The sequence below is a fragment of the Brachyistius frenatus genome, unplaced genomic scaffold (genome assembly GCF_029030835.1).
Source record: "Brachyistius frenatus isolate BFR_SWC_R1_liver_20210118 unplaced genomic scaffold, ASM2903083v1 Contig_93, whole genome shotgun sequence".
Lineage (NCBI taxonomy): Eukaryota > Metazoa > Chordata > Actinopteri > Embiotocidae > Brachyistius > Brachyistius frenatus.
The window spans coordinates 116871-132577 of record NW_027210692.1 but is presented as its reverse complement, the minus strand read 5'-3'; the positions used below and the strand labels follow the sequence as shown (position 1 = coordinate 132577).

Here is a 15707-nt window from a genome sequence, read left to right as displayed (position 1 = left end):
TACACTAAAACAAACATTTTGTCAAGTGCAAATTCTAGTTTAGACTGTTTAAAAGATTCCAGATGTAATCCAGTTTAAACAGAAAATGATTAGCTGATTTGTTTATTGTCAGAAACAACATCTTCAACTATTTTCATTAATTTATTTACAAAAATTCAATATTCCACTGTTTCTGCTTCTGACATGAGTGCATTGGCAGATTTTAATATCATACGTGACCATAAATGAGATATCATCAAGCTGGTCTGACAAAAATAAACACTTTGAAGATGTGACTTTGGTCTATATGAAGTTTTAACGGTTATTTTTGGACCATTTTCTGACATTTTATAAAACCAAATGAATATTGATTAATGAAAGAAAATCATCAACACAAGTAAAAAATAATTAGTTAGTTGCTGCTCCAATCCGGGAACAGATTTTTTTATATATGGTTAAAATGAAAACTCTATTATCAATATTTTATAACTTAGAGGTTTTTTTTATTTGCCTGAGATACAAATGTCTTTTTTGTATCTTGTACCTCATGATTGATGCCCAGTCAGAGCTGAAAGTAATTACTATGCAATAACTTATTAATAACAATCGTTATTCCAGACTACCCTTTTTGAAATGTAGATAATATGCGTTTCCAATACTGTTCCTGTTTATTGCACCAGAAGCCGTAAAAACAATGGAATAGATATGTCACGAGGATGATGATGATGATGTCGCCGCCGCGGAAGGTGACGGGTGAATCCCGGCCCGCTAGCTCTCACACGTTTCAGTCAGAAGAAGAGCGGTGTCCCTGCAGACTAGTTACAGGTGCCCCGCCGTCCGTCCCCCTGTTCCCGGCCCGGCCCGGATAATATGGAGGCTGTTTAATGTGACTGACACAGAGCTCCGACTCGGCCCTCCATTCTGCCCGTCACTGTCAGTCTCTCTGCTCCTCGGGGATCTGCGGGCTTTCTCCTCCAACAGGGTCTGCGATGCAGGTTTAGAAAATAAAGCCGTGAGGGAGAGGGGAAAAAAAAAGAAGAAGAAATGAAGAAAACCTTCCCAGCTCTAAAAACCAAAAACGGAAAAATTCACGATCCAGTCTGAAAGCCTTGATGTGAGGCTTCAGCTCAAAGTTACATCGCGGTGAAAATGTTAATCTAAACAAAAAGGTTTTATTTCAAGGGAGCAAATAATAGTTGCGCATCACAGTGTCACAAAAGGACGATACGACATAGCTGGTTTTGTCCGACCAATCAAAACCAGATGTTAAGTTGAATTTATGGAATATTAGGCATTATATACTAAAACCAAACCAAACTGAATAGAATAATGTATAATATTACAATCTATATGAGAAACTGTGACAGTAACTTACTCAAAGTGGGGGAAAAAAAATGGCTTAGAAATAATTCTGCCGTATGCTGAAACTATACATTAATGTTGTCTTTGTTTCCCACGAGCACGTCCTCTTTCTATTTGGTCTCGCCACTTCCTCTCGTCGTCATCTCCACGTATTATTTTATTTATAGATTTCTAAAGGGAATACCACGGGGAATCACCCTCCTAATGTTGCTGTGTTTTGTTCGATTTCTTTATAATTTTACTGACGTGTAAAAGAATGACTTCAGCTCGCTTAAATAGGTTCTGCTGCTGAGCTGCCAAATGTTTCCATTAAGATTATAGCCAGGCCTGATGTTTGTTTTTCTTACACACACACACGCTCATCATTCAAATGTGATAGTGGAAAATTGGATTTGAATTCTTTGCTAATTGCCAAAGTCACTGCAGAATGTAAAGATATAAAATGTGTTCGCTCCGGCTGAATATTATTTGTCATCGTTCAGATTTGACCTCACTGGTCAGACTCAAGAGTTCATATCCAATAAGCATGGCTTGTAACGGCGCACAAATGTGATTGTCAATTATAAGTAACACTTAAAACAACTTTATCCAAATTTCTGTTTATATTTATTATATGTTTAAGGAGTTTAAAAGGAGGCAAAAGCTACAAACCAAAAATTCAAAATGATGCTAATTGCTAATCGATTTTAGTGGTCATTTTTCTTTTTCAGGTGCTATCCAAAAAAACCAAAAAAACATTATCATGCTGCATGTAATTTTAAAACTGTGTTGCATCAACATATCACTGCAGTGTTACGAGGTTGAAACAGATCTTCGGACTTCACTAAAAAGCCCCCAGCACACCTCACCGTCCTGCTGCACATCATCGTGGAGGATTTCTGCAGCCTCACACTTTGTTTTCAGGCAAAGTTAAAAAACTAACCTCAGCTATGTTTTTATATATATATATATATATGTGTGTGTGTGTGTGTCTGTCCGTCTGTCTGTGTGCGCATGTGTCGGTGCTCTGTGCGCACACCACCTGTTGCCGTGGTAACGCCGATTGTCTCTGGTTCGCAGACAGCCAATGGGAACGTGGAGGCCAAAGTGGTGTGTTTTTACCGGCGCAGGGACATCTCCAGCACACTCATCGCTCTGGCAGACAAACATGCAAGTGAGTGACCGACCGTAACCCACCCAGCAAACATCAGGCATCCAAAAACGTGCCAGCCAGGCCATAAAACTGTTCTTGTTGGCAACCCTCTGCAGTTATTTTCCACAACAAAGTTGTAGAGCCTTCGCATCCAATAAAACGAGATTTGCCTGAACTGAAAAAAAAAAAAAACCCACATCTCTGCCAGTTATGTGGCTCGATCGTGAGGCTCGTTTGCATCTGGGAGTTTTTATCGAGGGCTGATGCAAAACTGCAGTTTGTGTGCTTTTACTGAGCCTGTCCAGATTGCAGCAGCTCCTCCGACTGATTTGATTGCAGACAGCATTTAATCTGCTGTGTATATCAATATTGTGACACCTGTGTGTGCGCGCGCGCGCGCATGTGCGCTCTTCCTATGAAAGTGTGTGTGTAGCGGTGTACTTCAATGTGATGCTGTCCTCCTTAATATCTGGAACCTTTTGTGGCAGACGTTGAAGGAGCTCAATCTCGATCAGACTCGTGGGGCCCTTTCAATATTTGCTTTTCAGAGAGCAGGGCTGTCAAACAGTGATTTTAAAAAAGAAACGGCGAAGGAGGTGAATACAGAAGCTCCGACGGGCCGATATGGCGAGTCTAAGATGGTTAGTAGTAAAAGAAAGATCTGTGGGAAAAAAAAAAAACCTTGAGTCACGGGTAACAGCCGGTGCCATTCAAAACGTTGAGTCATCTCCTTACTGGTCAGTTAGAAATGGTGCCTTCAGGGACACTTTTCCAGAGTGTCTGAATTCAAAGAGTAAAGAAGCAGGAGAAGGACACGGGATTTCTTCGCTCCTCAGGATATTGCTTTTTCACGGCGCGGCCCACCTGTCTCGTATCGCCTCCATTCACCGTGTGAAAATGGTCAATTTTGCCACACTGCCGCCGACTACCGGGGTCTCACCATGTCATGTCATATTTGTATGCTCGCATAAAACCACAGTTTGGTTTGTTAGGTTTGTAAATTTAGTCTGCGTCCTGGAAGATGACATTTATTTGAAATGAGTTGGTACGGACCTCTCGTTTGATTTTTTTTTTAAAAAGACCCGACTGTGCAGCAGTCGTTTTCATTGTCATTGTTGGTTATCTCTATCTATCCTGGTGGGAAAATACCAACACCCACTACACACATGCCGGAGGATTTTTATTCTTTTTTTGCAGTAGTTGTTAAATTCGTCATCCTCACCACCAGTCACATTTTTTTTTTAACATTTTTGTTTGAATCTTCTTTTTTTGAAATTATTATTATTATTATTTTTATTTTTTTACATTTTTGTTTGAATCTTCTTTTTTTTTTTTTTTAATCTAAATTGTGCATGTAGGGCTGATAATCATGAGTGACGGTTGTCTCCGTGTCCCACCAGTATTTGGCCGTATTGGTGCGTTGATTTCCCTGCTTTACAAAGACATATAACGGCTACATTTTGAACATTTCAGCAGGTCGAGATATCTTTCAGCCATTGCAACTTCTGTGAGCTGCGTTTAGCTCCTCCACAGTCGTTCCAGGTACTTCCTGGTGAAGTTTCCCCGGTTGGGAATCACAAGATTTTTTTTTTTTTTTACCATACACGAGCCACGGAGGTGTTCGAATGCAACATACTCTGCTAATTTCTGCTATGTCTGTTTAAAAAAAAAAAAAGACAGTATGGTTGAGTAGAAACACATTAATATGGAGACATGATCAAAGGCCCCGGTGGACTGCGAGGTGGCCCGCTTGGCTCCGTCTCTGCGTAGCGTGGCGCTGTTTGAGAAATATCAACCCCGCTGACAGACGCAGGTTGTGGTTTTGAGGATGTAGGCTTTACACACTGTTTGGTGTCCGGTGCCGTCTGGCCATCTGCTTGTTTACACGCTCGCGTCGAGAAAACACCCACTCTGGCTTAAGATTTACATTAAACATGCCGATCGGGCCAATCAAATCATTTTAAAGTAGTCTTAATTTAATCTACCGTGCAGAGCTGCAGGAGGAGAAACGCTGCCATCATGTAGTCGAGGCGAGCAGAACCAACCACTAGTCTTTGACTGGGTGTGGCAGGCTAAGTGTTGGCTCTTGGGGTGTGAAAGTCCATGTGTGTCTTTGTGTGTCTTTGTCTTTGTCTTTGTGTGTGTGTCTCCTAACCGCAGGGTCCACACAGGAGGCCTGGGGGGGTTGTCTCCATGGCAGAACAGGATTGTTTGTTCTGCTGGACCACACAGCATCAACTCGTCTGTGTCTGTGTGTGTGTGTGTGTGTGTGTGTGTGTGTGTGTGTGTGTGTGTGTGTGTGTGTGTGTGTGTGTGTGTGTGTGTGTGTGTGTGTGTGTGTGTGTGTGCGCGCGCGGGTGCGTGTGTGTGTGTGTGCGCGCGCGGGTGCGTGTGTCTTTTTGTGTGTGTGTTTCTTTAAGAAAGTCTGTGATTATTTTTGAGCTGCGTTTGTGTGCACGCATTCAAACGTGCTACTTTATCAGCATGGTAGTTTCTTGCAGGATTTCTGGTTTACTTTGCTTTCGACCGAGGAAGAAATGTGGTTATTCTGGTGTGTCTGAGAGAGAGAGAGAGGGATGAAGCATTATGACTCTGTGGAACCAAGACATTTGGATATTTTATTGATTTGGTGTCTCCTCTTTCTTGTTGCTTGGTAAGGAAATATGAATGTCATTTATAATCAAGGTTGCACTATTGGTGAAACAAAAAGCAGGTACAACAAATCTGATGATGGCATCATCTGATAGATGTTGCCGGGTGCTGTATCTCGGAGTGGACTGACGGCTGCTCCCATACAGGCCTCCCGGTTTCTGCTGAGCTCTGCCAGCTGCAGTTCAGGGAGAGGGGGCTTCCAGACATTTGCAGTATGTAAAAAAAAAAAAAAAAAAAATGCATGGCAGGAATGGCTGCGCACCGCATGGGTGTGGGCTGCATCCTGTCTGCATTTCTGTAGCTGCAGCCTCACTTTCTCTGTGTGTGTGTGTGTGTGTGTGTGTGTGTGTGTGTGTGTGTGTGTGTGCGCGCGCGTGCGCATTTTGCATGTTTGTGTGTGTTTATGCATCATGGATTTGAGTTCTTAGCTCTGGGCCCTCTCAGAGGAATTGCTGGAGGGGTACTTTTAATTCAACTTCACTATGGATCAGCGGAGAATGGTGTGTGTGTGTGTGTGTGTGCGTGTGCGTGCGTGCGTGCGCGCATATGAGCCTGTGTGTCTTGATGTGTGTCTGCTGTGAGTCACTGATCAAATATTTTGCTTGCAAAGATTCTGAGCACTCCCTCAATGGGGCCTCCAACCCCGAGCATTAAGCCCCTCCCCTGTGAGCGAAGCAGGCTCCTGAGTGGTCAGCTTCTGCGGCGGACTTGGCATCTTACCTCCCCGGCCCTTCCTTGTCAGACATTTGAATTTGCCATGACTCAAACTTTTTTTTTTTTTTTTTTTTTTCTACATTTTGAGATTGTGGCTCTTCGCTCCCATAAAACAATAGACAACAACGTTGCCAGTGAATCGACGTGTTGAAGTCGACCCAGTTCGGCTGAAGTTGGAGCCGGTTGTGTGTTTTAGCTACCGGTGTCTTTGAGGCTTACAGGGAGGGTCGTAAACGTCTCGTCACATCTCTTTTGTGCTCCGTTGGATGCTGTTCTACTGTAAAGTGAATACGTTCACAGCAGCGTCCCCACGTGGAAACGACCCACTCAACCTGCCGGTACCGGCTCGCCGTTTGACAAAGGCATGATGTGTTTTTTTATGTGCCACAGCGAGAGGATACATTTGTCTCTTTGCCTCCCAGACTGTGGAGCATCAGGAAACCTTATCGGCTGCGATGGAGGGAGTGAAGGCAGCGTCCTCGCCTTGTTTTGACACATCGTCGTCCCCCGTTATGAAGCATAGATTTTCACGTTGTAGTAGACAAGAACATGACACAAGAATTGTATTCATTCTTGTTTTATAAATATATGATTAGGTGTACTGTTTGTCAGAGGGAGGAAGGGTAAATTGATGCCAACAGTATCTCTGCGAGCTGTAAGAGAAAATTATGCTAAGTCCTGCAGTTTTTTTTATATATATTTTTTTAATATATATATAATATTTCTTTTTGTAAATGTAACTTGAATTGTTTTTGAATGACCTTGTCTGTGTTTAAACACACTGAAGAAACTAGATCAGTAGGAGAAATCAAATGATGTCAAGTTCACAACTTCACATGCGTATGTAAACATGTGAACATGCACTGTTGTAATGTGTGCACATGACTTGGACGTGTGTTTGTTTCTTGTTAACGTGACATAGAAGACACATGACTTACAAACATCAGGTGCTTCCCTGACGGTTTTGAGTGAAGGATCTGAATTGAATCATATAAAAGGCCTATAACTTTTATGTGACTCTAATAATTCACCTGTGTGGAGCAAAGCTCACTCGGATGTCACATCCTCTGCTCACACGAACGTGTAGCTTGTACATTATGGGATGGAAGTGTACTCATTTCAGTCACGGAATCTTTTAGTCAACCGTGATGATTTATTTTGAGACTATAGAGGCTTTTCTGATTAATTGCACAAACTTAAAGAGCAAAATAAAAGCTACAAACTCAGTCAAACCACACAGTGCAATTCTGCTAATACAGAAATACACGAGGCGGCTGCTTCTCCCACCTCTCATTATTTCCATGGACTTGAATTCCCAGATATGTCCGCTCGATACAGGGGACTTATTTTACCGTGGGACTACTTGTTGCACTTCCCGTCGTACACTTTCCTCACGGAGCTGTGCATCCAGGCATGAAACGTTGTCTTCTCCAACAACTGAGCACCCTGCAGGGTGACTCTGTGGCTGCACAACCAAAAAAAAAAAGAAAGAAAGAAAAGAAACTCCAGCGACTGCAGACCGGAGCTGGAGTCCCATTGTACCCATAATGCAACTGACACAAAAAAAAAAAGATCAGCACTCCGGCACCACGGTGTCTTGTTTTGTTTTCTACTGACTGCTTTTCTTGTTCTTACTCCTGTTTGGAATGTGTTGCGAATGAAACAAACAAAAACCCCAAAATATGTTGACAATCGAATGAGGTGGAAAGACTTTTCAAATGGATTTTTTTTGGTTTGTTTTGGTTTTTTTTTTTTAACTCTTTCACGACTGGCTGCCAGATCAGAAGATTTATTTCGCATTTTAGTTAAAAAGCGGGTTGCGCTTATAAAGTCGCCGGTCGGCCGAGCGGTGGGGGCGAGTTCAGAAAATCCCCTCGCTTCACTGTAATGTAGAGTTTCACTTCGCAGTATTGACTTTCCATCGACAGGTTTAGTAGTCGTGAGTAAACTGTCCTTTATCCTTCAGACGGCTGATATTTGAGAAGAAGCGCGACGCTCTCTGTCTGCTTCCGTCTACGCCTCCCGCCACCACGGAAACACGCGCCGCATCACAGAGGTGTAGTCAGTTTGTTAAGGTAACAACAGTCTGCTGCGCTCTCCTCACCTCCTCCCCTCGCCCTCGGGCCTGCTACCTCCTCTCTCCCTTACCCTCCCCCACCCCACCCACCCGCTCGCCGTCTCTCAACCCAGTAAGGCGACCCATTCATCAATAATTGATAATTGGCCGGGACAGGTGAGATGGAGAGGCAATTTGTCGAGAGTATGGTGCGGGTGCGCTGCCAGGAGATTGGCTCGGAGGAGGAGAGGAGAAGGACTGAGGTGGAGGAGGAGGGGGCAGGAGGAGGAGGAGGGAGGGGGGTTAAGTTGCTGCTCAAGGACTCACAGCCAGGGGGCAGCTGGAAGGGCCAGCCCGCTGATGGACCACTACATAATCCTGCCAAGGTGCATGTGTGCGGACTCTGTCTGTGTGTGTGTGTGTGTGTGTGTGTGTGTGTGTGTGTGTGTGTGTGTGCGCGCGTGTGTGCGTGTGCGCGCGTGTGTGTGTGTGTGTGTGTGTGAGAGTTGTTCAAGCGCTCACAACCAGCATACTGAGACTCGGCTCTGAAGTCAAGTCGATATTATTTATAATGTAGAATAATAAATAATGATGCCACATTATGGCACAAAATCCCGAATCATTCTCGGGCCTCAGAGAGTTTTGCAATCTGTGCAACATGAGGAAAAAAAAACTCTCCAAAAAAAACCCCTTTTGAGGGGCCAAAAAGCGTCATCAAAAAAACAAAACATAACGCAGTGAATCCTGTTTTCACAATATACAGTTGCGCAATAGATACGAACATTGTTCACAAAAAAAAACGTGTGTAACTCAGGAACTGATCGTGATCAAGTTACTCTCCGTGCACCGGCAGCGGTCCCGGAACGTATTGATCCACCCTGATGTGTTAAAAAAAAACAACTCATTTAGGTTTTTAGCTTCTAACGGAACCGTTCTTCTTTCTTTTTCTTTTTTTGTGAGTTGACAAAAGAGCGACTGAATCTTATCTACATCTTGATTGCATCTTTTCGTCTCCTTGATGATGGCGTTAAAATAACACCCTGTTAACTTCCATTTATGCTTCAATTGAAGAACACCTCCCTTCTATGGTCATTCAGAGGTCCAAGTGTATTTTTCAGTTATATATATATATATATATATATATATATAGCTTATTGAGTCTTTTGTGTGGATCTCAGTTCATATTTTGCTGCTTTCACATGGAAGAAGATGGAGTGAGATCCATGGTGTGTGTGTGTGTGTGTGTGCGTGCGTGCGTGCGTGCGTGCGTGCGCGCGCACGTCTTTGTGCTGGTCGGCCCGGGCATCGATAGTGTGTCTGCTGGGGTGCTGAGCGTTGGGCAGAGTGAGCGAGTGAAGGAGTACTTATTGATTTTGGCCACACATCTCTTCTCCTGAAAATCCCTTGATTGCTTTTGTTCTGCTCCCCGTCTCCCTCGTTCTCTCTCGCTTCCTCTAATGAAACTCCAAATGAATTGGAGCACGTACTGACTGCGCTCTCTCTCTCGCTCTGCGTTTTCACTTCTGCTCTCTTGCCGGCCTCCTTCCTCTCTCTCTGCGTTTTCACGTCTGCTCTCTCGCCGGCCTCCTTCCTCACTCTCTTTCTCTCGCTCTCTCCCTCTCTCTCTCTCGCCCTCTCCGCCTGTCTTTGTCTCTCCCCCCCCCGCTCTCCCTGCTGATTTCTCCATCGCTCCCCTTCTCCCTCACCTTCTCGTCGGTCGTCTTCACGTCTCTCTTGTCTCACTTCTTGTCACACTGTCCTTGTTCCTTCTTCTTCCCGGCCGTTTCATCTTTTCTTTTTTTCCCCCGTCCGTCTCGCCTTCTCCTCCTTCCTCGTCGTCCCCCGACTCTCCGACGTTCGGCTTCCTCCGCTCATCCGCGGATGAGGAGAGGACTTTGCGGTGGAGACGTTGCAGCTAAATCTATTCTTAAACAATGACTCAGTCACATGACCTGCTACAGACAGACAGACAGACAGACAGACATCCCCTTCAACAGTCGCTCTGTCCGCTTCATCCTCGGACCTTTTTCTCCTGCGCCGTTTTCCACCTGATGCCTTTTTCTAGACGTAAACTGTGTGTGTGTGTGTGTGTGTGTGTGTGTGTGTGTGTGTGTGTCCCGGTGCAGTGATTCTTCATATCTAAAGTAGCAGGCAGAATCTCAGCCTCCGACTGGAGAGAAATTAGCTCAATCCCAACACGCGACTAAATCCAAACTCCCCAAGTTTTGCACACAAAGGTCAGTTTACCAGCCGATCGATGTCCGACTCAGCCCGGGAAGACGGTTGTATAACGTCCGCTGCGGTGCCGGAGGAGTTTTGTCAAGTCTGAGAAAATAAGACTGGTGGTGTGTTATCGTTACAGCACGAGTAGTATTCAGCCTGACAAATGAAACGATCTCGCTGGTTGTGTAATTGGAAACGGAGACTCGAGCACCTTATCCATACTAGGACTTAAAAATGAGGACATTCCGAAGCTGACTGCTTATTTTTGACCTTTTTCTTTTCAAACGTGACTTTCTTGAATCCCCCATCTCTATGAACATGCAGTCCCAAATCACAGCAACCCACATATTCTTTTTTTTAAATTTTTTTTTTATGACATGTCCTCTGCATTTTTCCCTGTTTTCCATCCCCAATCTTTTAATCCTAAACACGAGGTTCATCACCTTTTTAATGTGATCTTTGTACACTTTTCACAAGTATTTAGGAGACCGTCTCTGAGATTTCTGCCACCAACGCGTGTCGATGAAGGTGAATATAGTTTTGTTGTCCTCAGTTTAAAAAAAAAGTGTAAAGAAAATAAAAAATAAGCCCAACCTGTCTTTCTAAAAGCTGCGTCCCTCCTGCTTTTTTTAATAATGCACTGAACAGTTAGAAGAAAGTAGCTCAAACTTTTGACAGCCAGGTTTGTTATTTAGAAGTTCTCCGCATGACGACGGTTGTCCAGACTCCGCAAGGAATAAACTCTGCTGAGAAGTTGTTACATTTTTGTATATTTTTCATTTACGAATGAAATTTGAAACCAGTGAGTTTTCCAAAACCTTCATCGTGGAGTCGCCTACTGTGTGTTTTTCTTTTTATATATATGTGTGTGTGTGTGTAATAACATCAAATAATAAACTCTCCGCTGATGTTTTTTTTGTTTTTTTTACCTCCCATTAAGCTTCTTATTGTTGTTTTTATGCTTAAGATACGACAGATAACGCAGAAATGAAAACACAGTGGGAGGACTTTAAAAGGATGGAAAATCCTAATTAAACAAAGAGGAATGTGAAACAGGGTTTGTCTGGGTAGAAGTGAAAACCTTTTACATCTCTCGGGTAGAGAAAATCGGTGAGATTTGTTTTTTTTATTTTCTTTCATTTTCGAATATACAATACTCTCGTATGCATGTACACAACTCGCTCTCTCCCTCGGGACTTCATTGTTCCGCCTCATCAAGTGTGCATCCTTGTGTTGTATGTCCCGCTTAGTGTGTGTGTGTGTGTGTGTGTGTGTGTGTGTGTGTGTGTGTGTGTGTGTGTGTGTGTGTGTGTGTGTGCGCGCACGCGTGAGTGTGAGGCTGCAGCACATACATTTACGGTGTCCCCCCCCCCCTTCCCCCCCTGTGGACGCCATTGTTCCGCCTCATCTGATGAGCATGTGGTTGACCTTTGACCCCCGGCCCCCTCTCTACCTAGGAGAGCTGGAGGAAGAGATGGAGAATCCGGAGATGGCGGATCTCCCCGAGAAACAGAAACACCAGCTGCGGCACAGAGAGCTGTTCCTGTCCCGCCAGCTGGAGTCCTTACCAGCCACACACATCAGGTACACCGCAGCGCCACGTCATCTCTTTCCACTCCGTCAAGTCTCACTTTTGATTTGAAGCTTTCTCTTTCTTTTTTGCGGGACTTTCCCTTTTGTAACTTTTTAAGGAACCATTTGGATTTCAAACACCCGTATCGAGCTGGGAATGAAGCCGCCTTCGCCGACTGTTTTCACCTTAACGAGTCTTTTGGGGTCTAAGTTGGGGTCCCCCACCCCCCAAAAAAAAACATCCCAATTTTCTCAAAACAAGAATATTTCTGATGGAATTTTCGAGGGAAGTCAAAAGAAGACCGATTGTATTGTTTTAAAAAGAAGTTCTAATTTCTGTCTTTTTAAGATGAAATATAAACTTATGATTTCAGATCTGCTGATTAACAAAAATAAATAAAATGGCAAAAATTTACTGCACGTCATGTTTAGTCGACTTGTTTTGGGTTCATATTTGCAGCCAACCAAAGGGACAAATCCACTGTGTTTCCTGCGAAGACTTTCAGAATAAAACGCTTTCCCCAAGTTTTGCTTTGAATAGGATTTGGTGATGGCTGGAAATGTTGGGTTTGGATCGTCAGTCAGTAAATAATATGACATTTAAGCTGCACCTTTTGTGTACGTGGCCGTAAAAAAAAAAAAGAAGAAAAGAATCATTTGGTGAGCGACGACGACGTGACCATTTTATTGATTGCCGCGATGACTGCGAGATGTTAAGACGGTTGAATCTAAATAACGCAGGCACAAAATAATCCACTCGTATGCAGCGTGCACGCTGAGCACTAAATGTCACCTGAAAGCCGTCTCTACGTATAGACCTGCCCTTCGCTCATCAGTAAGCTCCAGGCAAACCCACCTAATCATTACCACATTATTACTTGACATTTCTGAAGAGTCGCAGGAAGAGCGAAGCGACATCTGCTTCGATTAAAGAAAGAAAAAACAACAACAACAACAAAAAAAAGCACTCTGATGAGCGGTTTGTTTAGAGCGACTTCGAGCTCGATTAAGTTTTCCAACTTTAACACCGGCGTGCGGGCGAGGTTACGGGGGGCGTCCGCGTTTATCGCCCGCGCCAAAACCGCGTTCGCTTCAAGCAGGAGAGGTATGACTAATTAGCCGGTAAATAATCTGAATTTCACACAGCGGAGACGAGCTGCGTCCGTGTCGATACACCGGACGGGGATTCGTCAAAGTAACAAGCAACTGGAACTAAATCAATATCATCACTGGAGATTCTGAGCTGCATCGCGCAGAAAATATCTCCTTGTTTCTCCTGCAGAGGAGTTCGGGCCAGGCGAGCTGCTTTCATCTCACACTTATGTAACCAGTTATCCCCTGGACTTTTAAGCCCCGTCTGCCTTTCTGTGTTTCACATGTTAAACATCCGCTCTTTCTCGCCTCTCCGTCTTCTCCCTCTTTACCCATCTTTGGTCCTCCCTTCCTTCGGCCCTCTCCTCCCTCGCCTCCTCTCCTTCCTCACCTCCTCCTCCTCGCATCCTGTGATCCCGGCTCCAGAGGAAAATGCTGCGTGACGCTGCTGAATGAGACAGAAGCCCTGAAGTCCTACTTGGAGAGAGAGGTACGTGTACAAACCAGGTACTTGGGCCCAGTCGCATGATGGGGTCTCTTAAACTGTGTGTGTTTGTGTGTGTGTGAGAAGAGTCTTATGAGTTTAAAGATTCCTGTTTCCAGATGAATTATTCAACGTGTTGACCCAGAATGTTCTTTTCACGTACAGTAATGAGGAGACAAGAGACTTGTAGAGGGAAAACGCACACACACACACACACACGTACAGATACACTCGCCTCTCCGCTTGCCCATCTCGCTTCCTGTTCCTTTCATTTCCATCCTCACACCTTCCTGCCATTTATATTTCCCAGGATGCCTTCTTCTACTCGCTGGTGTACGACCCTCAGCAAAAGACCCTGCTGGCTGATAAGGGGGAGATCCGCGTTGGGAACAAGTACCAGGCCGACATCACCGACCTCCTGAACGAAGGTACGTTGTACTTAAATCTCGGCCGGTTTTAATTGACACCGTTTTTCTCGAAGAACTTATTCGCAGAGAGACACATTACTGTTTTCCTGCAGGGGACTTTTCTTCTCTTTTTTTTTTTTTTTACACTGCTGTGTACTGATTATTTCTGAGCAATATTTCTGCATTCGCGAGGCAGCGTGAACCATACTGTTCAATATTTCATGTTTTCATAACTGCTCAAATCTCAGAGACATTTCATGAACTTTCCAGACTTTCCTGCCCCAAAGCAACCATTTAACCCATTTTTATTTTTTTTGTATTTTTTAACAAATTAAAAGACAACAACTAAGGTTTCCATAGCAACCTCAGTGGGGCAGCATGATTATACATAATCAGAGCATTTAAGAGAACAGACTATTCTTTGCGTGCTGCAGAAGTGATGATATTCCAGTCACCTGCAGAGAAGACGCCTGCTTTACAGTCATGTTCATAACACATTTCACTTTCATTTCCTATCTTATTTCCTAACATTTTACACCGTGTCAACATTTTTTTACTTTTGCAATTGTTTATAATATTGAAATCCATAAATTTTTGTTTTTTTTAACAGTCTGAAGTATATTTTCTAGACATTTTGTGCCAGAAGTTTGTGCAGACAATTGTTTCCAAATGCGACTTCTTTTCTGCCAGATTGAGGTTTCTGTGTTTTGCCATAGTTTTATTCTTAGCAGGTGGGAAAACCTCTGGAATTGCAATTAACGCACCATGGGACACTAAGCTCTCTAATTAAACCCATGTTAATGAAATTCTTCTACATGTGTTCGAAGCTCAGGCGGGTTGGCTGGTTGGTAACCGGGCTGGCAGCGTCTCCGACTCTGGGATTCATTAAAGCTTCACACAAAGCACTAATTTTAAAAAAGGAAAATCGGGACAAGAATCCCATTCAATTGTGGTTTTTAGAAACTCTCGTTGTACGCGAGGGAGCCGTGGCGGTCCCGGACAGCATCGGAGAGTTATCTGTATCTGTGTGTCTTCAGGAGAGGGAGACGGCAGAGACCTGGAGAAACTAGAGGAGAAGATCTGGGACCCCAACAGCTCGTTGACGGAGAAACAGATCGACCAGTTTTTAGTTGTAGCTCGGTAAGTTAACATGGACCAGCAAAAAAAATAATTCAAAAGTAAAACAAAAAAAATCTGCATCGAATGAATCGTTCCACCTTTTGGGAAATGCACTTTTAAAGAATTAGTTGGGAAGATTGAACCTTTTAGCTAAAACGCAGTTAGCTTAGCTGAGCAATAAGATTGAAAACAGGGAAACCACAAGCTTGGCTTGGTTCGTGGTTAACAAATAAATCCCAGATGAACAAAGTGCATCATTTAAGTTTGAGCTAATCAGAGACTTCCTCGAGTTATGATCTCATGTTTAACCTCACGGTGAAGGATGAGACTTGGTTTAGTTTGTTTGAACACAGTCAATTGTGGCAAAAGATACATGCACTTAAAAGGAGTACAGATATAGTCAGATGTACATGAAGGCACAGTGAGCAGGAGTTTGTACAGTCGCAACAGGAAGTATAAAGTTTCTGAAAACTCATTTAGAGGCAATATGAACACAATTACACCCATTATGCTAAGCTAGGTTAAATGGCTTCATATTTAATCAAGATTAATTACAGCGGTATCGATCTTCTCAGCAGGAGAGCGAATATGTGGCTTCAGCGGAAGTCTTCCTGTTAAAGTGCATCAAACTTCTTGTAACGCCTGCTGTTTTTGGAGCCAGATCTGGTTGCTTAGCAGTTTTAGCCTGTTCAGTGCTAAATTGCCTGAGGTTTATTATTTGCTTGGCCTCTCAACCTAATTGAATATTCAATCAGGAAACACCAAAGTGACGACTTTTGCTGATTTAGCTTTCAGTTTTTATTCGGCATAAAATAACCTCCGGTGGAACGACCGCGTGTCAAACACCAAACTCCCCGAGTTTGTTTTCTGTCTCTTTGTGTGTGTGTATATATATATATATATATATTTTTTTTT

General features: G+C 43.6%; 1 protein-coding gene across 3 annotated transcripts in view; it reads left to right on the top strand.

The window, feature by feature from the left end:
• The window catches only part of mta1 (metastasis associated 1), a 36389-nt gene that overhangs the window by 9957 nt on the left and 10725 nt on the right, over nucleotides 1-15707 (top strand). For 2 of the 3 annotated variants that reach the window (XM_069710671.1, XM_069710670.1), the window contains exons 3-8: nucleotides 2401-2494; nucleotides 10596-10646; nucleotides 11576-11702; nucleotides 13209-13272; nucleotides 13577-13694; nucleotides 14711-14813. In XM_069710671.1, the coding sequence (XP_069566772.1) occupies nucleotides 2401-2494; nucleotides 10596-10646; nucleotides 11576-11702; nucleotides 13209-13272; nucleotides 13577-13694; nucleotides 14711-14813 (557 nt within the window). The remainder of the gene's footprint in view (nucleotides 1-2400; nucleotides 2495-10595; nucleotides 10647-11575; nucleotides 11703-13208; nucleotides 13273-13576; nucleotides 13695-14710; nucleotides 14814-15707) is intronic. The other variant, XM_069710672.1, reaches the window with a different exon arrangement.